This window comes from Orbicella franksi, chromosome 14 (assembly GCF_964199315.1).
Source record: "Orbicella franksi chromosome 14, jaOrbFran1.1, whole genome shotgun sequence".
NCBI classification, from domain to species: domain Eukaryota; kingdom Metazoa; phylum Cnidaria; class Anthozoa; order Scleractinia; family Merulinidae; genus Orbicella; species Orbicella franksi.
In genome coordinates, this window is record NC_138158.1 from 8,405,491 (window position 1) to 8,428,064 (window position 22,574).

General features: G+C 40.7%; 2 protein-coding genes across 4 annotated transcripts in view; both read left to right on the plus strand.

Moving 5' to 3' along the window:
• LOC145468436 (DNA excision repair protein ERCC-6-like 2) overlaps nt 1–16,305 on the plus strand; it is a 132,055-nt gene extending 115,750 nt beyond the window's left edge. For both annotated transcript variants that reach the window (XM_081452149.1, XM_081452148.1), the window contains 14 exons: nt 949–1,061; nt 1,716–1,894; nt 2,379–2,462; nt 3,018–3,166; nt 4,048–4,173; nt 4,479–4,661; nt 5,632–5,873; nt 7,749–7,848; nt 8,342–8,587; nt 9,412–10,259; nt 10,722–10,819; nt 11,464–11,612; nt 12,323–12,441; nt 12,825–16,305. In XM_081452149.1, the coding sequence (XP_081308275.1) occupies nt 949–1,061; nt 1,716–1,894; nt 2,379–2,462; nt 3,018–3,166; nt 4,048–4,173; nt 4,479–4,661; nt 5,632–5,873; nt 7,749–7,848; nt 8,342–8,587; nt 9,412–10,259; nt 10,722–10,819; nt 11,464–11,612; nt 12,323–12,441; nt 12,825–13,761 (3,573 nt within the window). In that variant the 3' untranslated portion in view covers nt 13,762–16,305. The remainder of the gene's footprint in view (nt 1–948; nt 1,062–1,715; nt 1,895–2,378; nt 2,463–3,017; nt 3,167–4,047; nt 4,174–4,478; nt 4,662–5,631; nt 5,874–7,748; nt 7,849–8,341; nt 8,588–9,411; nt 10,260–10,721; nt 10,820–11,463; nt 11,613–12,322; nt 12,442–12,824) is intronic.
• A 1,503-nt stretch (nt 16,306–17,808) lies between these two features.
• LOC145468446 (3',5'-cyclic-AMP phosphodiesterase 4C-like) overlaps nt 17,809–22,574 on the plus strand; it is a 51,049-nt gene continuing 46,283 nt past the window's right edge. For both annotated transcript variants that reach the window (XM_081452168.1, XM_081452170.1), the window contains exon 1: nt 17,809–18,184. The gene's annotated coding sequence lies outside the window, so the exon portion shown is untranslated. The remainder of the gene's footprint in view (nt 18,185–22,574) is intronic.

Below are 22,574 nucleotides of genomic sequence, written 5' to 3' on the forward strand. Positions count from 1 at the left end.
CTTCAAACCGGAGAAATTTGAAAACGCAGCTTTATTTCTACGGTTAGGCCTACCGTCCACACTAATCCGGCACGAAGACGCTCTTCAAACCGGAGAAATTTGAAAACGCAGCTTTGTTTCAACGGTTAGGCCTACCGTCCACACTAATCCGGCACGAAGACGCTCTTCAAACCGGAGAAATTTGAAAACGCAGCTTTATTTCTACGGTTAGGCCTACCGTCCACACTAATCCGGCACGAAGACGCTCTTCAAACCGGAGAAATTTGAAAACGCAGCTTTATTTCTACGGTTAGGCCTACCGTCCACACTAATCCGGCACGAAGACGCTCTTCAAACCGGAGAAATTTGAAAACGCAGCTTTATTTCTACGGTTAGGCCTACCGTCCACACTAATCCGGCACGAAGACGCTCTTCAAACCGGAGAAATTTGAAAACGCAGCTTTGTTTCAACGGTTAGGCCTACCGTCCACATGAATCCGTCACGAAAACGGAGCATCTAGAAAACGTTCTTCAAACCGGAGGAATTTGAAAACACCGGCTCTTCGTTTTCGTGTGGACAAAAAACGTTTTGAAAACGGAGCTTTACAAAAACGATGACGTCACGATAATCACGTGATTTCCCTGCCCGAGTTTTCCTCAAACACAAATCCAAAATGACCGTTGATTGGTGCGTTTTTAAATTCCTCCGGCGTAATGTGGACGGGGCCTAGGATTGGGGTAAAAATGGGAGAGAATGACACGCTCGGATAACGTGAGAATGTTTAATGGTCAAGTGGTTTGCTTGGAGACCAAATGTTGAACGTTTCCAATGTAAACTTAAACTGCCCCTGTACAAGTTGCTTGATTGGCTAGTCCTGAAAACTTGCATAGCGCTTATGATGACAATACTTATGACGATATACGATACTTAGCCACAGTGTTCTAGAAGCTTTTTTTGGTTTCCTTCAGAATGATTTAAACCAAATCAAATGGCTGGCCGTGATCATGGATGAAGTTCATCGCCTTAAAGATCCTAAAGCTCAAGTAACTGTTGCTGCTAAAGCTCTTGATGTAAAGAGAAGGTGAGCACGGATTACCTATATAGTGGTTATGTCACGCATCTTTGTCACGCTTGCTAACGCTATTTTAGGTGATTTTTCACGCTAAGTCACGCTTTTGCTCTTGTCGATTCCATGTGCACGTTCCTAGCTTTGTAACAGCAATCATTTTCTTTGTGGAAATGACGCTGTTTCTCAGGCTTCATTCCATGGACAATGTATCGTATACTGCGATTGGCAAGCTACGAACAAGGTCCCGTCCACACTAAGCCGGAGGAATTTGAAAGCGGAGGTTTCACTCTGAAAACGCATCAAATGTTTTCCGTCCACACTACGAAGGAGAAATTTAAAAACGCAACAATCACCGGTTATTTTGAATTTGTGTTTGAGGAAAACTCGAGCAGGGATATAACCTGATAATCGTGACGCCATCGTTTTCGAAAAGCTCCGTTCTCAAAACGTTTTTTGTCCACACGAAAATGAAAAAGCCGTCGTTTTCAAATTCCCCCGGTTTGGAGAGCGTTTTCGAAAAGCTCTGTTTTCTTCACGGTTTAGTGTGGACAGTAGGCTTAACCGTAGAAATAAAGCTGCGTTTTAAAACTTCTCAGGTATAGTGTTGATGTTGCCTAAGCAATTCTTGCTCTTGTCCTAAACTATGTCCTGTTAATTCTGTTTTAGATATGGCCTTACAGGGACCCCACTTCAGAACAAATTGGAAGAGTTCTGGTGTGTTTTGGACTGGGCAAACCCAGGGAGTCTGGGACCGTCTAAAACGTTCAACAGGGAGTTTGGTAAACCAATCAGGAAAGGGCAGCCTTATAACGCGACTAAGAGAGAGCTGGCTGTGGGCAGGAAAAGTAAGTGAATTATACTCTGACCTGCAGTTAAACAAATTTAGACATTGCAGGAGACGTATTGACCCGGGGAATGGTGGCAAGGGAGCCAGTATTTTAAGCGGCCTTAAAAGGTGAATCGGACTATCCGGGTGTTTCACCCCGGCCCAGGTGGTCTGGCGAGATTTCTTTGCCTTGCTTCCTTGGTTGAAAGAGTTTCCCTTACAGCCTTGGGTAGTATACCGTTTGCCAACAGCAACAACAACAACAGCAACAAGCTTTTGCAGAGATTTTGCAAAATCAGCCGACCAATTGAAAGGCGTGGCTCTTTATTATTTACGTTGCCACCAAAAACCGCGCGAAAATCTCTCTGTGATGAAAATGGTAACGAAACTGAGCGGTACTCTGTGAGTGAAATGGGGAAAGAGGGAGAGTTTTGGTGGTGCTACGAATCTTCCCAAAAGATTTCCGGAACGTTTCTGAGACATGGTAAATTTCTTGCTTTCAGAATCCAAAGATCTTCAAGATAAGATTGAAAGATGTTTTTTACGAAGGACCAAGGACCTGATAGCTGATCAGATGCCGAAGAAAGGTAAGACTAGTTTTCACAAAAGTCTTAATGTTTTTTTTTTTCTTAGTTTCACTTGCTGTATCAAACCTGATGTTAGATGGTCTTGTTTGACTTTCAAGACCGGTCTGTTTTGACTTACCGGTTCTTTTTTTTCCATTATCACCCCCTTAGTCAAAGTGCGCCTATAACCTGAAAAGGCTTCAGACCTAACTCTCAAAAAGAAATACATCTCTTGGGAGCTTGGAAGATCTTTACAATATTTGGATTTAAATTGTGAAATGCCGAAAAAAATTCATGCTTGCCCAAGTATTTAAATAAATCAACCGAGCGACTTCCTCGCCTACCTTATTACAGTCCGCCGTTCTTTCCACCATTGCAGCCTGTATTATTATCTGAGCTGATTACCTGAGCCCGCAAGTGGCCCCGCGAGTAGGGTAAGGGATGCACTGAAAGCTGCACAGTGCGTTTTTCGGCGCTGAAAGAAGCCTCTCTTTGTCTTGTTTGCCTTTGCGTACCTGGCGTCTCCATTCTGGTATGTCTTGTTGTGAATTTTACCTGTTTAACTGTTTTTTCCAGATGAGCTGGTGGTGTTCTGTCCACTGACGCCATTCCAGGAAGATGTGTACCAGACTCTTCTACAGAACCCGGATGTGGAAATGATCCGAAAGAAGAACTTCCCTTGTGACTGCGGCAGTGGGGAGGACAGGGGCAAGTGTTGTTACACGGTAGGGTTGGATTCATTCATTGAAACTCGCTCGTCGATTGGACGAAAACGCACCATGTGATGGTTACGATCTGACCCACGGACTCTGATTAGTAGATAGGGGGCCATGAGTGTGCTAATTTGTCAAATGGCGGCGTGAGGTGAACTTCCTATCAAAGCCCTAGTTTCTTCTGTTTTCTGACAGACAAATTCGAGGGGTGGTGAATGGTGAATGCGAGAAGGCGAGACTAGCGTTTTTCTTTGCGAGCCTGGGAGATTGCGAGACGAGACGGAGACTTCAAATTGTTTTATACGAGCGAGAGAAGTTCAGACTTTAAGACGTTCAGACGTCATTCATAGACACAAACAAACAAATCAGTGCCTTGAGACTTTCTTAGCATTGTAAAAAATCGAGACTCGGTGACAGTTTTGTGAAAAAATCGAGACTGCGAGAAACACATGAACGCTAAAAACTAGACTACAAAACCCATGAAATTCGACGAAAAGTTTGCGAGATCCATGTGTTTTGAAGAACCGTTCGTCACTCTTAATTCCCCTCCTCCACAGAGGCTTTCGAACAGTAGGAGTCTCATCCTTAGAGATTAAGCATAAATGAAAATATGTACCGAGGTTTTTTTCGCTAGCTCATTTTGGCCGCCGTGATGGCCTTTTTGCTTCAGTTGTAGAAAGAAGAAGGAAATTATCTGGGACCAGGGTAAAAGAGACAGAGGTATTGTGAGGGTAGAGAGTCTTGCCCAAGAAAACCTTAACAGGACTCCATTCCATGCTTCTTGATTTGGAGTCCAGTGAGCCCGTTAGCTATAAGACGCCGTCCCTCCTTCCATCTTTAGTTGAAGATTCAGCGTCATTCCTTTACATTTCTGTTTGTTGTTGTGTAAACAGCTTAGCTCAGAAGGTGAGCCCATCAAGACTGTAACCATGAGGTTCTTTCAGCTGTTGTTGAAAGTAGCCAATCACGCCGCGTTATTGGCACCTACCGTGAAACAATCAGCCAATCAACAAGAAAAGGTAAGTCATATCAGTCTTCCAAAGGTGTGTTATATTAGGGACTGGTCAAAAAGTATAAGGGCGGGGGTGGGGGGTGGCGGGGGACGGGGGACGTTGAGCTGGAACATTTTGAAATGTGGTAGATAGAAAGCACGTGACCCACACCTTCCATTTGGTACAAAACTGAGTAACCCACCCCTCAATGAAGGTTGAAAATCACATGACCCACTCCCTATAAGGCAAGACATTTTTGGTTGCATAATCCAACAAAATCACATTTTGTGTTTGAATTTGTGGCGCAGTTTACCTTTTATTTTCGTCCCCAGGCCAAGGAACTTTGTTTGCGAGTGTTTGCCAGGTACCCCGAGTTTTCAGGCGGTGCAGAAATGTCGTCGTTTGAACTGCTCTCTGACCCGAAGTACTGCGGTAAGATGAAAGTGATGGAAAAGCTGTTGAGAGTCTTTAAAGAAGAACACAGCAAATTACTTGTCTTTTCACGATCAACACAGGTTCGTTCGATGCAATTCACCTCGTACAATCACTTTGTAGGATTTTTGTGAAATTGAAAGCAATGCTTGTGGGCTTATGTCTCGCAAGAAAGCGTGTTTAAAGGAGCTCAGTCACGCTATTTTGAGTTATTTTGGCCACGTACAAAATAACCTTTAAATTGAAGGAAACCTGGAAATAATAGTTTACTAAGATAGAAAAACAACAAAGGGATGATAATAATTCATAAAGGAACACGAATAGTTAAGGATGGAGAAGATTAACACGGATTACAAACGACGAACTTGAAAAATTTAAGCTAAACTTTTCAGGCCATCAACATGCGCAAACCTTGACGTAGCTCCTTTAAGTAGTCTGGGAAGTAATGGGAAGTTCTTATAAAGTGGAGGTCCCGGATTTGTAGCCCTTCGTCCTCAGAAACCTTAGTTGAATTTGTTCTCGGTAGTATAAGATTTATCCGTCAGCCACTCTTCCTGAAAAAAAAAACCTGTGATGGACTAGCATCCTATCCAGGCAGACTAACGATACTCTTAGTCGCTTAATGCTTTGGAAACCGGGATAAACTCGTCGTCTCGCTTAGGGATATATATCAAGGATTCTGGTCTCACTTAGGGTGCACTCGAAGAGATTATAATAAAAGAACGCTCTTATTTCCTTTTTTAGGCTCGATTTTAGCCGGTCTCTCTACAGTTCGGTCTACTAGCGCGGGCTCCTTTTCTGAACGGGGGCTGGTAATCAAGCCTGTTCCAGTTCGTTTTAAGTGGTATCTTTTAGGGGTTAAAATAAGGCTCGAGCCACGCCTAGATTGGCCTCCTTTAGGGCTTTTATTAAAACCTTCTGACGATCATCCCCGACCTTTTCATATGGGGGTCCTCCCTCGAGAGAGGATCATGGTAACGACATCTAGCGACAGATATCCACCTGCCCTTGGTCCCTTAAACTAGAATGACTCATTTTTCTTCCTATTTCCAGCTTCTCAATATCTTAGAAGAGTTCGTGATCAGCAGAGGACTGGTGTACAGTCATTTGGATGGAGGCACGAAGCCTGCGGACAGAACACGTTTAGTGCATGAGTTTAATATCGACCCCAGTATCTCCTTGTGTTTGATCTCCACTAAGGCGGGAAGCCTGGGACTGAACTTCACTGGGGCCAATGTTGTGATAATATTTGACCCGAGCTGGAATCCATCGAGCGATCTACAAGCTCAAGACAGGTAAGAAGAATCATTCTGTGCGAGTTTTGGTTCATAACATTCTTTATTTTGTATACCAAACCACTTTCTTGTGGACTTTCTAGAGTGAGGTTTCATTTGCCAATATAAAATGCAACATTTTCGTACGAACATTTTACAGTTAGTCAGTGTCCACACTACGCCGGAGAAATTTGAAAACGCAGCTTTATTTCTACGGTTAGGCCTACCGTCCACACTAATCCGGCACGAAAACGCTCTTCAAACCGGAGAAATCTGAAAACGCAGCTTTATTTCTACGGTTAGGCCTACCGTCCACACTAATCCGGCACGAAAACGCTCTTCAAACCGGAGAAATTTGAAAACGCAGCTTTATTTCTACGGTTAGGCCTACCGTCCACACTAATCCGGCACGAAAACGCTCTTCAAACCGGAGAAATTTGAAAACGCAGCTTTATTTCTACGGTTAGGCCTGCCGTCCACACTAATCCGGCACGAAAACGCTCTTCAAACCGGAGAAATCTGAAAACGCAGCTTTATTTCTACGGTTAGGCCTACCGTCCACACTAATCCGGCACGAAAACGCTCTTCAAACCGGAGGAATTTGAAAACGCAGCTTTATTTCTACGGTTAGGCCTACCGTCCACACTAATCCGGCACGAAAACGCTCTTCAAACCGGAGAAATCTGAAAACGCAGCTTTATTTCTACGGTTAGGCCTACCGTCCACACTAATCCGGCACGAAAACGCTCTTCAAACCGGAGAAATTTGAAAACGCAGCTTTATTTCTACGGTTAGGCCTACCGTCCACACTAATCCGGCACAAAAACGCTCTTCAAACCGGAGAAATTTGAAAACGCAGCTTTATTTCTACGGTTAGGCCTACCGTCCACACTAATCCGGCACGAAAACGCTCTTCAAACCGGAGAAATTTGAAAACGCAGCTTTATTTCTACGGTTAGGCCTACCGTCCACACTAATCCGGCACGAAAACGCTCTTCAAACCGGAGAAATTTGAAAACGCAGCTTTATTTCTACGGTTAGGCCTACCGTCCACACTAATCCAGCACGAAAACGGAGCTTTTCGAAAACACTCTTCAAACCGGAGTAATTTGAAAACGCCGGCTTTGCGTTTTCGTGTGGACGGAAAACAGTTTGAAAACGGAGCTTTTCGAAAATGATGACGTCACGATAATCGTGTGATTTCCCTGACCGAGTTTTCCACAAACACAAATACAAAATGACCGGTGACTGATGCGTTTTTAAATTCCTCCGGCGTAGTGTGGACGGAGCCTTAGACTAAGAGGAACAAGGCGCAGCCCATTTGGTTGTTCACTCTCAGAAAACAAGCGCAAGTTTTTTCAACTGCTTTTACAGTAAAAACAACACAACTTTAAGGTAAAACTCAACATCTGAATAACTTGCCCTTTCAGAGTAGAAGCGCACTTGTTCGTGTCATATCAGCGAATAGCGAGACAACAATGAAAGGACCAATCAGGACTACGGATTTCTTATAGAACATTCTGAGTGTCTTCTAAAACATCATGTTAGAATGACAGTCTAGTCGCAGCTAGGATGGCACATAAGGCGCTATTGCTGTAGACAGTGCTTTGTCCAACTTTTGCCAACTTGTCACAAATTTGTTGTGCTGTTGCGGTACAATTTGCTTGAAAGTTTGCTTGTAGCCACTGGGAAGGGGAAGAAAATTATGTCAGGGTTTTAAGCGTCTGAGATTTTGAAGTTGGCTTTTGAAAAAGTGGTCAAAATGTTAACCGGAAAATTTATCTTGTCACGATAGGTTCTCTTTTTCCTCCGCCCACTTGTTTCCTGCAAGATTACTTTTCTTTATTCAAAAGACAATTTTTAACAGACATTTCTCTCTTCTTTGCATTTTTCCAGAGCATACCGAATTGGACAGCGACGAGATGTAAGGGTGTATCGATTGATATCTTCAGGAACAATTGAAGAAATGATGTACCTGAGACAAGTTTACAAGCAGGTAAGTCTGCTGAGAAAGCCTAATGCCACAAAAATTAGTGACTATTCATGCTCACTCAAATCTCTTCCGGTAGCAAGCGGGGGAGATTTGTAACCATTCACAAGCGCGAGAAAACATGCAATCAGCGGCATGCGCGGGAATACTTGAAACCAGTGTCAATCTCAGGAAAACATGTAACCGGTGCCGGTGAAAGGCGGGAAAATCGCGGGGCTCTATGCAGGCGCTCTTAGTTGTGTTAGCGCGCCCAAATTTCTTCCGTTCGCGAAATGAAATCTCGGGGGAAAAAGTGACCTTAAGCAAGCGCGGGAAAAAATGTAATCAATGTCATTCAGAAAACATGTACCCCGCGCCGGCGGAACACGGGAAGGTGGCGAAAGCTGTACAAATCGTTGTTGATGGTGTAGTTTTTTTGCGCGCGAGTTGTTAACCAATTGTAGCATAAAGGGAACATAAGTTGCGTTCGACGATTTTTTTATTTGCTTGTTTCTCGCAGCAACTGGCTAACATTGCCGTTGGGGGCACAAACGAGAGACGCTATTTCACTGGTGTTGAAGGGGAAAAAGACAGGAAAGGTGAACTGTTCGGCCTGGAGAATCTGTTTTCTTACCGCGCGGAAGGTGCTAGTCTGTCCAAAGACATCGTGAAGAGAACGGAGAAACTAGAGGCTGGATATGAAGTGGCAAAATATGAAATTGTACACGAAAAGAAAGAGGAAAATGGCTTAGAGAACCAGGAAAAGGTGAGTGATTTTACAATAAAGCGAGTTATACAGTTTCTATGCCATACTTTTTTGCGATTATTTTACTACTTAGTTTTCCACACCAGCAACTCGCCAACTAAAATACTCATGCACAAGTGCATGGTAGTAGTCCTCGAGCCTTTTTTTCCTCTCATGTATTATGTTGCATTTTAGTTGAAATATGAGCGAAAATTGCACGGTAAAGTAGAGTTTAAAGCTTAGTTGCACATGCTATACATGTTTATGAAAACATGAAATTTTATTTATCTTTTTATTTTTAAGTTGAAAACTTGGGTTACTTTCGACCCGGTTTTGCCAGACCTTGCGTGCACTTGCATTGACTTGAGACGACTTGCACTCGTTTGGTCGGGATCATGCACGCAAGTCGACGCAAGTTTTTCACCGTTTGGCCACCCAACCCAAGTCAACGCAAGTTGAGTAGCGTCCATTCCTTGTTTAATCAACCTATTAACCAATGAAATACAGGATATGTCTGCCTCGAAATGGATTTTTTTTTTTTCGTGACTTGCGTGTAATAGGGACTGCATTTGGCCACCCAACGCAGTCTCTACCCAAGTTCAACTTGCGGTTACTTGCGCGGAGTCTGTTTGGCAAGGGCTGACGGTTAATTGTTCTATCGAGAAATTGACGAATGGCAGACTTGTTATCAGCTATCTGTACGGTAATGGCTACGCTTAGTATTTCACCAAAGGTATACTTACCATGTCCCGTAGACTTTGCAGTCTGTGGCTCTAAATGGTAACACTTGGATCATATTTTCAAGAAAATCGATTTGTGAATGTAAACAATGATTCCTTTTTTAGGTGAGCGAAGGCACCGTGAATTCAAACTTAGAGGAAGACCCGTATAACCTTGAAGAAATTGCATCACAGTTGATCGACGATGATGAACCAAGGAAACAAACTCAAGGTACATCAGGTTCGCAAAAGACGCAGACTTACGAGCTGGATTTGAAAGATGAATCACCTGAGAGGAAACAGATTGCAAATCACACCAGCTCTCCTAGAGAAAGGACAGATAGCAACAAAGATGCGCGCGAGGAGATGGAGAGCAAAGGAGCCAATGACGACGACAATATTTTATATGAGCTTGGCAACAGTGAGTTGTGTTTAAGTGATGACGGCGATTCTATTGAAAAGGAAATATCTAGCATCAAATCCTTCTCTGTAGATGCCGAATGCATGGATTCGCCGATGACATCTGTTGCGAGAAAGTGCGTGTCTTTTAAATTATCACCCAACTCGGACGAAGAAGAACGCGACTCTAACAAGCTCACGAATAACTTTACAAGACTCAAGGAAAAACCAAGTGCTTCGTTCACGAGCAGTTCGGGATCTTTCTCGGAAGAAAGCTGCGATGTGATCCCTCCTACGTCGAGTTTAAATGGTGCAGTTAAGTCGAGAATAGCGAGAAAGGTTTACGTTGAAGATTCTGATGGCCAAAGTACATCCAGTGAAAAGGAAGATCAAAGTTTTGACTTGAGTAATTCATCTGAGAAGTCATCGTCAAGTGAAGACGACTCCGACGAGGGTTTGTTCTCTAGACGAAAACAATCGCAGCCAGTCTTCAGAAAAAGAAAGAAGCCTGTGACCATTCCATTTTCAGAGGCAAGAGCGGCCGCCTTCAAAGCAGGACAACGTCGTTTTCGAAGGTAGTAATTATTGATCGTTTGGGATGGCCGAAAAAATATATTTTGCTTGGCATTGTGATGTAAGAACCTGGGGTACTAAGTTTTAAGTGGAGTGAAGCAATTACCCTTTTGTTCCTTCGCGTTTACTCGGGTCTAGAACCTATAGAGTTGGAGATTTCAATTTTTCTTGGCCCTGGAGCCCGTTTCTCGAAAGTCCCGGAAACTTTTCGGGCCCAAAAAGCCATTGTTAGTTCATCTGTATCTAAAAACGGAGAAGTGTATACGCCTGAAACTTCTTGTATGAAGGGAACCTCTGTTTATATTAAGAATATGTGAATAAAACAGCTCTGTAATCATAAGGTTCGAGATTTTGCTATGGCTTTCCGGGAGCGAAAACTTTTCGGGACCTTCGAGAAACGGGCTCCTGGATTGCGAGGTCAACATGTGTATGGCTGTGATTACCTTGCTATTCTATCTTCATAGATTTCCTGGAAAGAAAACTCAAGACATCGACGTGAAGAGTAAATCTGTAACAACAGCGAAACGATCAAGAAAAGAAACGACGGTTGAAGAAATCTTCGGTGAGTCGTTCATTAAATGATCGCCGATAATTAATTTCCAGCACGGTCACCAGGTGGTATGGGAGGCGCGGTGGCGTCATGGCTTGTGCGCTGGACTCCAGATCCGGACACTCTCACAGTGCCTCTCAACACCCAAGTGTATAAGTGGGTACCGGCAAATTTAATGCTGGCGGGTAACCCTGCGATGGACTAGCAACCCACGTCTCACTTGTCTCACATGAGAATCACATGTCTAAACCCATCCAGGATGCTAATCCATGCGAATACATACTTTACTTTCCCACTGTCACCAAGTGGTGTCAAACATGGCCTCAACCGCAGTGTGGAACGTCTTGGCCCGATAGAAACAAATCTTTTCTATCTACCAACGTGTAGGTCAAGTGAAAGTCTCTTCAAGCCTAGGTGGTTCGGTAGGCCGATACTCTCTACGATTTCCATAACATACGCCCTCCCACCCTGGCGAGATAGGATTTTAGTACGTCACAGGTTAGCCCGGCTTTTTTTTCAGGTTTCCGTAACAGATCTCCAGCACTATTTAAATTCCTGGGTAGGCAGAGAGGAACTATCGGTGATTGTCTTACCGGGTATATTTGTTGTTGTTGTTTTAAGCGCTTCGTAATCATATTTTCTCTTTTCTTTTGCAGAATCTTGCGGAGTTCATTACACGCATGCCAATCGACATATCGTTGGACCAAGCGAGGCGGAGAATCACATGTCTAAACAGGCGCTGCAAGATGTGTTTGAGCTCAGACAATTTTCACAGCAGCCTGCGAACTGTTTTCCCGCTCTGGAGGTATTCTACGTTTTGTTAACGATTTAGAACTGGTTGTACGTTTGCGTTAGTTTAACCTTTGCGAGCTTTCCAGTTGATTAGGGAAAAAAAACACCTACTTTCTGAGAGTAATCAGAAAACAGTCGGGGCAAAAAGCAAAGCAAACCGTGCCTTCACTCCAGTTACATGTTTTGCTGTGCTTCGCACTGGTCACATGATTTCCCGCGCTCGGCTCCGGTCACATGATTTACCGCGCTTGGCTCCAGTTACAGAATTTCTCGCGCTTGGCTGCGGTTTCAGGTTTTCCCGCGCTTGGCTTTGGTTACAGGATTTCCCGCGCTTGGCACTGGTTACATGTTTTCCCGTGCTTGGCACTGGTTACAGGATTTCCCGCGCTTGGCACTGGTTACATGTGTTCCCGCGCTTGGCACTGGTTACATGTTTTCCCGCTTTTGGCGCTGGTTACATGTTTTCCCGTGCTTGGCACTGGTTACAGGTTTTCCCGTGGTTGGCACTGGTTACATGTTTTCCCGCGCTTGGCTCCGCTTACATGGATTCGTGCGTTCGCCACTGATTTCACAATTTTGTTTGGAGTTCTTCCTATTACCCCCTTCTATTGCCTACCCTCCTATTGCCTATTACCTCCTTCACGTCTAGCAGGCTGTTTCGTTGTCTTTTCTTTCCAACTCGCACCTGTATTTCACTGTTTTCTTGTTATACATTCTTTGCAGACAAGCGATGAAAGTGATGACCTTGGCGAAAGTGCTCAGGATAAGAAACCGGAAGTCACTCGACGCACAGATCAACCGGAAGCTGGCAGCAGTCGGGTTGATAAGCCGCCACTACGCAGGTACGAAATTTTTCTTATGTCACTCAAGGACATAAGCTCTCTCCCATCCAACTTTTCCATATTGTCGCAGAACATCCTACTATAAACAAAAATATGCAATATACAAAATTTGCAAGTAAAGTGAAGATAAAAAAAATTTAATCAAGATTTTTTTTCTTACAAAATATCCCTCATCAAATTTATAACGAACTTCTTCCCAGCTGCTTATATAACCCCTCTCGGCCAAGGTATACGTTGCCCGGTTGTAAGTCCATCTAAAACTCCCTCTGAAGTTGTATCACCAGCATTTTACGGTATGTCTTTTCTCACTCCGATTTCCTTCACGATTATTAACTAAATACCTTTTTTTCTTCGTGTCTTCATGTTTCTCGGTTCCTTTTCAGCTCGACTAAAACCAGTAATGGCGTCACGGTGGAGAGACTTGGCAACAGCGCCATATTCATTGGTTCAACTCCTCGAGGAATCCGTCGACAACATTTTCGGGAGATGTCGGATGCACTCGGATTTAGCTCGGAAATCGATCTTGCTAAAGCTGTCGTCAACGGCAACGAAAGCGAAAGGCGGGAAATGTTAAAGCGTTATTACGTCGACAAAAATCCGGTTTTGTCCGGCTTGTCCAGTTTTTCCGACAAGCCTTCAGGCGAAAACATGAACGAGAAACAGGTTGTTGGAGATGAAAAGACTTCTTTGGAGAGAAAGCGAAGAGACTACAGCTCCGAGACAGCTAAGAAATCCAAAAGAAATATGCCGAAGCGCAAATCAAAGACAAAGTCGTATGGTAGAGATCAGTGTTGTGAACAAAGTCTCGAGAGACATGAAATGAAGGACCTTGCTGGCGAAAGAAATTCTCGAAGTAAAAAGCCCCGTTGTAGGGCGACTGCTTTGGAAGGCAAGCACAAGGTTCAGCGCGAGAGTTTTGAAGATGATTCTGCAATGAAAGAAGAGAAAGTTAATTCTGAAGTTAAAAGAAACTGCGGGTTAGAAGAGGCAGGAACCAGTCACTTCCATCAAACAAATCAATTGGAACAAAACGATGTTAAAACTAAGTCAAAAACATCGAAAGCTAACGAAGACTCTGTCGCTGAAACTCAAGGGTCTTGTTTTGAAAGCACTTCTGAGCTTTCGGTTTCAATTTTGGACGAATTTTTGTTCAGTGATCCCTCAAGGCGCAGCGCAGAAATTGAGAATAGCGACAGAAGAGTGAACAAGTGGAAACAACGTAATTCTCAAAAGGAAGGCAAACAGCTGGATAAGACGAAAGAGAAAGAAACTATACAAGGGAAGAAAAATCCCACGTCTGTGTTAGATGAATTTATTTAGGACACACTCATTTGTTAGCTTGCTGAAGTAAGCTGCAACAAGTCCCGCATTCACACTAACTAAATATATTTAGTTCAACAAATCTTTAGACATTGCCGAAGAGCCTTAATAAACTGGAGGCATGAATTTTACAAGCAAGTTTTACAAAAAGCTCTCATTTGAAGTTCAAGTACCTCACAAAGGATCTTTTTAAGCACAAAATTACCTTTTACCATATTTAAAGTTTGCAGTGAAAGTTGTGCGAGGTTAATCAATTTTGCTATACCTCCCAACTCAAATACGTTTTCCTATTGGAGGAGAACGTGTCACGTGTCGTGGGTCAAAACACACTAACTCCCTGGGGCGAACAAAACTCACTAACTCCCTAGGGAAACAACAGCATGAACTTTCGCCTCGCACGTGATCAGGTCGTGCTCCTTGAAACCGCGGCAAATTTGTGAGCCAGCTGGCTTCAAGCAAACGATTTCTTCGCAGTTTTTTCTATTTTTGAGTTGGAAGGTTTAACAAAACACTTAATGACTGGTCCCGCGGGAAACAGTGAGTTTTGTTTCCCGTTTGACCTCAATGTTCCCCTCGGCTTCGCCTTGGGAAACATTGAGGGTCTCGGGGAAACAAAACTCACTGTTTCCCTTGAGGCCAGTCATTAAGTGCTTAGTAGTGTCAATAGTGAAACTGCGTGTATAGGAGAATCTTTGCTGAAATCATTGGTTACATTTTTTCTCGTTAATATACGATTTTGCGCAGAGAAGGCATTACGCTAGACACCAATTGAATAAAAAGATTTAAAGAGCTAGTAAGACTTAGTAATCAGTGAGTTTTTGGCTCTTTGGGTTTAATATTCTAGGAGAACTGGCTTTCAAAAACTGAAAAATCTCTGGATGGCAAAAGCCTTAATGAGCTCATACATTCTTTGTAAAATTTTGAGTTTTTAAGCCCGTATCGCTCAAAAAGTATTCAATACATCAAGCTCAAATTCCTTAGGACAGTTGATCGTGCTGTGCCCTTTCAATATTGGGAACAAATGTTTTAGTAGCTCCATCAGAAACTGTATCGCTTATGCTAATGAAGCAAATATTGTTAACAAAGATTCTCCTGTTGGTCTGGATATTTTATACAGAAAGCGTGTGTATTTTAAGTATTTTTATGTCCAGCTTTTGAAATGATCCAGTGGTCTCAGAATTCGAAAGTTGCTGCAATTCCGAGATCTCATAAGCTCTCTCGAATTGGACTAAACTTCTTTAACTTTGAAGTCATTAACTTCTTTAAATTAAGTAATTGATGGCCAAGAATTGATGCTAAGCTGTTTTGGCAAAACTGAAAATCTGATTAGCTTCCCTTCTGTCTATCAGGTAAACCCACTCAATTCAATTGGTTACAGAAGTGCCAATTAACTGTCGATAGATGGCATCGATAGCTGACCTCAACTTCGGCGTTTTCATGATTCAGAAGTTTCTCAGTAATTAAAAATATTTTAAAATATCCTTTATTTTGTTAGTATGTTTATTTGTTTGCTTTGTTATGTTTTGTTTTGACAATGGAAACTGGCACTCACTTGTGAATCATTCCTAGTCTGATACTTCGTTTTCTTCCTGTACTGACTTTTTGGTCGCGAAAGGGAGTTAGAGCGCGATGCTCAACTGAGTTTTCCAAATACCTCAGACCACTGATAATTCCCTTGGTCTGAACGAAGCACGGAGCTCGGAAAGCCAAGACACATCTGCTTGTTTACTTGTTTGTTTGTTTCATTCAAAAAGCTGTAGAGTTGGAATATATGGCACGACCATATCGATTATATAAGTAATAAAATTAGCAAAAGTGTAAATGTTATTGCAAAACTAAAACCCTATGTGACATCCCAATCCCTAACAAGTATTTATTATGCACTTATATATCCCTATTTAACTTATGGTTGCGTACTGTGGGGTAATAATTACGAGGCTCCATTGTCACAATTGGTGAGACTACAAAACAAAGCTATTAGAATAATCAACAATGTGCAACTTCGTGAACATATTACTCCCCATTATGTAAACCTTGGTCTTATTAAGCTTCCTGACATTGTTAAATTATATACCTGCCAGCTATTTTATGACCACTTGATTGATGAAAAACCGTCTAATTACACCTTATCTCTGGTATCTGAGCAACATAACTACGTTACTCGAAGTGCATCCCTACAACACTTAAATCCCGGTTTCTCCAGAATAAATATAAGGAAATTTTGTCCCACTGTTATTGGATGTTACTATTAATTAATTCATACCTCTTCCTCTCCTATGTTAACTTTTTTACCCTAATTATTACTGTCAGTTAAACAAGGGCATCTAATTAGCTTGCTATATTTTTGCCCTTTTCCATTTCTCCTCTTACTTGTTTACTTTATATTTATCTTTGTAATTTTAGAATGGAATAAATAAATAAAATGAAAAAAAAAATGAAAATTTACCAAGTTTCGCCAATCTCTTTTTCGGTCCTTCGACTCTCGTGGAAAGGAGAGACAAGTAGGAGAGGGATCTTGAAGAGTATAATAAGCTCGCCCGCTGGACGTGGAGGTCGCACCAAAAGAGTTTACTTGTAAAATCTAAGGGGTCTATCAAAGGTTCTGGTTTAAATTTATGAAAATTTCTAGCGGCAAATGGAACACCATTTTCAAGAATTTCCGAAAAAGAGAACAACCTCGCGATGTATAACACCAGGATAACAGCATTTTTGAAGATTTCTTTTTGTTACCAGAAATTTCCGCTCCATCCGATTTCTCTCTCGGAATTTTCATTTAAATTGTTTGCATTTTGGAAATTTACCAATTTTTGTATTTTCCACAAGGTTTTCAAGGGAATTTCCCCTCGAAAGTTTTGCAATTTTTGGTCGAATGGAAATCAAGAACGCTGACGTTATGAATTCATTTGACGTCATTCGTTCGTTCGTTTTGGTTCGATTCGTTGCTTGGTTGGTTGTTTCATTCTTAATTTGTCGTTTAGGTTTTCTTATGCAAAAATTTGCCACTGTCAGGGAACAAAAATTTGGTTTTCACACCACACGAAGCACACGACATCTAGATGGCCGAATTTAGCAGTACTGTGGTACTTCTCGTAAGCTTGTAATTGCTTTGTTTGTTTGCAGCTGTTATTGTTTTAGGGCTAGGGGACCTTGTTTCTGTTGTTTGCGCTATTGTTCTCTTAAAGGATTTCAAGCCATTCAAGAGACCTTACGAGAGCTGTTACATGACCCGAAGAGACTCACGCGGTGATTTTAGCAGTCTGGACAATAAAATTGTTTATGAGGATGTTTTCTTTTTTTCCTGGGGTTAAAATAATGGTTTTAATGGCAGAAGTAAATCCCAGATGTTTTTATTAATTTCCGGCCACCATATTAGCATCCCCCGGGGAACGCAAATATGGCGTACTGACTCCTATAATGGATTCAAACCTTTTTGACGAAACACGGAATACAGCACAGAGCTGAAACTCGCCCAAATAAATTAACTGTTGGACACGACGATAGAGTTTCTGCGCTATCCTAAAGCGCGTCTTATGTCTCATATTTTTATCAAAGTGAACCGTTACAAAGCTTTAATCGCTCAACATCAAGAAGGCACCGAGAGTTTAATTGTAACTCTTATGACGTCATTTAAATTCGTTCCCTAGCAACCCAGTTTGAAACTACAATTTGGAAGACTAGAGCCGGTAATTAGTTATTCGTTTTCTTCGCATTTCACGATATTAAAATTATGTAGATATCTTATTTATTTTGATAAAAATCGCCTTAGGAAATGTAGAGTCCAGGTTGGGAAAATATCATGCTGTTGTTTTTAGATCAATTTGTCAATGAAGGTGACAATTGGAACACTATTGTTACTTTAAGAAAAAATAAAAAAAACTCGATGAATAAATACACAAGAATAAATCCGAGAAAATCCTGGCATAATTAAGGTGATTCCTATAAAATATTTCTTAACAGTATTTTAAGTTTAAAAATCGATATCTCATAGAATAAAACAAAAATGATTCGATTTTCGAGCCGACTGAAATAAAATTAGATTGCGATCGGTCCGCACAGAGCCCGTTAAGCGTTTCAAATGAATTTGCAAGTGTTAGTTCCTTGGGAATTTAATCTTAAATTCCAAAATATCCTGTCATTTCTTTTGTTGTCGCCAGCTGACTGCCTTAGGGAGTAAAACAAAACAATTCTGACTAACAGATGATACTGACCTGACTGGCAAGTGGTTCGCGCGCTGAAACTAACGGAACAGCTTTCGCTCAACAAAGAAAGTGAATACATTAGGTGTTATAACTCGTCGCTTGAACACAAGTCCTTGGCAAAATCGGATTTACGCAGAGTGCCTTTCCGTGAGGAATAAGAACAGGCAGACGAAGATTTCTTTGCGGGCTAAACTAATTCATACTTCATTGCTTGATTTAAGAAGGTAAGCTGTACAGTGTTGCCTCGAGAAAGACGCTAAACCGCGGCTCATGATTAATTTTTACTCTCTTTAAAAGAAACTAAGAAGTGAAATTTCATAACACAGCCGTAAAAGTACAGCATTGAGCAAACAAAATGAAATCACTTCTAACAGAACACGCATGCAAGCCATTCTAAACCTAATGTGCATGGATTAAAATAAAATAAATAGTTTGGCGAGTCGAATTTAATACATTTACGCAAATGCGAAATGCATTTTGTCAATTTCGAGTCTTGAAGACACATTTGTTTGGTAAAAAACAATGGCAATTGGAGTATTTTATTTCACACCTTTTGATATTTTGAACGTTTCCACTGACTAGAAAGAGAAACGAGACATAACAAACCCAAAGGAAAGCAACGCGCCATTTGAATAGCAACATAACTCTCCGTGGAAAAAAAAATGGGAAGAACTAGTATCGATATGACGTCAGCTTCATTTCCTGCCGTGGTCTAATGCGTTCAGTGCGATTTCGTTTTGCCCCAAGATACGTTTATCTTCGAATTAATCTATTTACAAAATATCTTTGTGAACGCGAAATAGTATAATTCCTTAAAGTGAAAGCTTAAGTTCTTGGCTATAAAACTGCACACACACACGTTGCTCAAACAGAAGTAGGATTTGCATCTGTGTGTGGAAAATTGAACGTCCGACATTGTTTTATTTTCGTTTATGATTGCCGTGAAAATGTTTTATGGCTTCCGTCAAACCTTGAAAGACACAGTAAAATTTTTTTTCTCCGGCTGTTCGAGTAAATAAATTGTTTTGACTCGCTTCAGCATTCTTTAATCAAAAAGCCAGTTCTATATATTAACCGATGTTTCCAGTGCGTCCATCTTGTCTTGTGTGAAAGTTGGCTGTGATAGATAGGTGTCAACTGGAAGTGTATATCACCCATGCTCTATTTGTTTCTTCGGTATTTAAGTGTTCAATTGAACAAATGTAATTGTCTAAATATAGAGGGCTAGTGGGGTTAATGGCTAAGCTGTTTGTCGACGTCTTTAAAGAACAAAGAAAGCAGAATATTTATCGCATTTTAACAATGTCTGACACGAAAACAGTGCCTTGTCGTGGTATTGTTATTTAAAAAAAAACATAAGTCGTACAAGACTGTCGAGCAGACAGAACACGACAATTTGCATTTTGAAGCCGAGCGACGAATCGGTGTTGCAGGTGTAATTAACTAAAATAAACCAGGAAAAATGTATTGTTCAAACCTTATTTTGACAAGATAATTACGTCGTGCTGATAATATTAATTCAGTCACACTTCCAGGTCTTTCTTTCGCTTTTTTGCCCTACTAAGATAATCGCATTGATGTTATCATGCGTATCTCACAAATTGTAACATCTACGTTTTTGAGTTTCGTTTTTAAAATTTACAAGTATTCAATCTGCTTACTACTGCTACCGAAAAGAATATCTTTCGCCGTTTTCTGTTACTATAGACACGCTGATAAGACCACAGTATGTGATGGTTTTCGGATTCCCACCATTTTCAAATAGGAAACAACAATGAGAAACCTACTGCACCACCGAACGAAAATCCGATGTAAATAATTTTACGGTTTTACGGTTCAAATCTTTGGAAGATATTTTTGTGATAGGCGCAACTTCAATTTTTTTTTGTTTTTTGTTTTTTTTTTTCAATTTTCCACACACTATGATTTCAGATGGATTGTAAGTTCGCCAACTTTTGCCGACAAATTTACCGAAAGCGTGTTCAAATATTGCATTCATTTGGCTGTAAAGTGTTTTTACGAGTTTATATTTAACTCGTTGTGAGATGAAAAGAGCTTTTGAACGTTCCGGAAAGTTATCTTAAAAACCAAATTTCACGGAGCTCCACGTTAAACTAATTAAAAATACCTCGTATGCTATCTGGCGACTCAATGATAAACAGCAAGCGCGTGCCGTTGCCATAGTTACCCTTGGATCTTCCTACTTTCACGCTCACGAATCCAAAGTATGAAATAAAAATGATGAGGAATATGTAATTAAAATGGCAAATTATGGAAATACATAGAGCTTATCGATATGTCACGCATTTCACGAATCAAAGTAGCTTAGATAAAACGTGCAAGGAAAACAACAACGTTGTTTTTTGTAGAGGTTAGGAAACTTTTCAATTTGTTCTTGACTAGAAAGAGATGGTATAAACAGCAACTTCGTGATGACTTCAGGCTTTGTCGATTTGACAGCTGTTTGACATCATTTGACCTGACACATTGCTCGTTCCGTATATTTTTTATTGGCTAGGCTAATAAAAAGATGTCAACAAATTGCCAAATGCGAGGTGAATTTTATGATGTGCATTTTGAGCTACGTAAACTCTTACAAATTTATACAGAATTCACGACCTGCACAACTTGGAATTTCTGAGTTAAATATATGGAATATTAAATATTACGCTTTTTAATAACGTTTTAACATTATTCAAATTTACCCTCCTTCAATCTTGAGTTCTCGAAGAGAACGTCTATAGGATGTTTTTTTTTACCATTATTATGATGGAGAAAATACTTCAATCAATGTGTTTGCGTGCCTCGGGTGCATGAGGAAATAAAAAAAAAAGAAATGTTTCCCCTGCAGTTCTATAATCTCCTACTATTGCATCTCAGGTGTTGTCGCTAGCAGCCCAATTTCAAGTTTGATATGTTCCCTTATAAGAGGTCTTCTACAATAACTACAATACGTTTTATCTCTGGTATCTAAGACCTCCCATCGCAGTTTTTTTCTGTGTTCACTCGCTATCAGCTTCTTTTAAATACCTATATTGTCCGCGGATTCTTCGTCCAAAGTTCGATCTGAGAAAATGGCGGTAGATCAAGACGTATCCTATACAAAGCCGACGTATCAGTCCTCAATTCTCTCCCCTTATCGAATTGCACGATGTGTACAGAAAGACGCTCTAAGGAAATATTATTTAACTACCACTCTCGCGAATCACACTGTCCTGAAAGTAAGATCAGCGTGTTGTATTTCCCGGTTAGCAGCTGGTTTAATTATATCTGCGATTGAGCATATATTCAATATTTCGACCGACATTGACTTGCGTGAAAACCAAAATAAATTCCCCACCGTAAACAGTTTATGCTGTTATGCAAATTTTGACGGGCAAAGTTAAAAACTTGTGGGTGACAATGCATAAATTGTGGTTAAAATGACTGTCATTTGTAGCAAGCAAAGAGAGGAGATAGATTTTTGTCCTGATTATCTGACGTTAACTTAACAATGTTATATATATGTTTTGTTGTTGTTTTTTTTTACTTTCTTTGAAGAAGATTTGTTCCAATAACCCTGTCGATGAACTCAAGATTAAATATTCCAGCTAAAATCTGGGGGTCACTTATCTTTGTCAGATTCATTCGTTATAATTGAAATTTTAGCAGCTATTAGCCTGACATTGTTATCTCCTTCTCTCGGTGTTTTTGTTTTTGGAAAGAAAATAATTGACGTAAAAATGCTTAGAGCAAATTACAAGCTTAAATCATTCACGAGCGGAGAGAAAAGCGTTGTATATTTTAAAGATTTCTTCGGCGCATCGTAATCTTTTCTTCACACATACCGTTCACGTTGTCTGGAACAAGTAACCTTCGTCGGTAAACGGTAAGCTAAGTTCGATAATCACATTTCAGTGTACAAAGAAAATTATTTGAGAAGATTTAAGATAGATATTGCCCTGTCGTTATCCCGTCGGACCGCCTCAAAGAAGTTTCTTTTCATATTTACATTCAGCTTTCGACTACAACATTATCAAATAACATTTCTACTGATTAAAAGAAAACCCTAAAATCATAGCTATAATTGTATAGTGTAATTTCAATGTTTATTGCCGCATCTTACAACTGAAGCAGAAGCTAGCCGAAGGCATAACTAAGTAAGCATGCATTTGTCTTCAGACGTTAGCTTTGCAGTATTTACAAATCTTTTGAATACCGGATTTCAACTCAATAATCATAAAACTGAATTCGATTTATTTATTTACTTGAAATCTAATTTCACTCGAACTCCTATAATTTTAAAATATGTATACATTTTCAGTAAAACATACATTTTTTAATTGTTTCGTTTTAGGCGATGGTGTAATTTTCTGTTTCTGCTTTTGAAGAGAAAACAAATCTACTTCTTAAATCAGCGCTAATTTTGGGTGCGCTCCAATACAAAAATGGTGGGCGGTTTTTATGCTAAAACTGTTAATTCGATTCAAACCAGTTCCATAAACATGCTTTAATTTAGCTTGCGATCACTGAATTGAAATATTAATCACGAACCGAATTTCACGGTAGAGGAAAAGAACACAAGGGATTTAATCTTTAATCAAGATATACTGACTTTATTGGCATCGACAACGG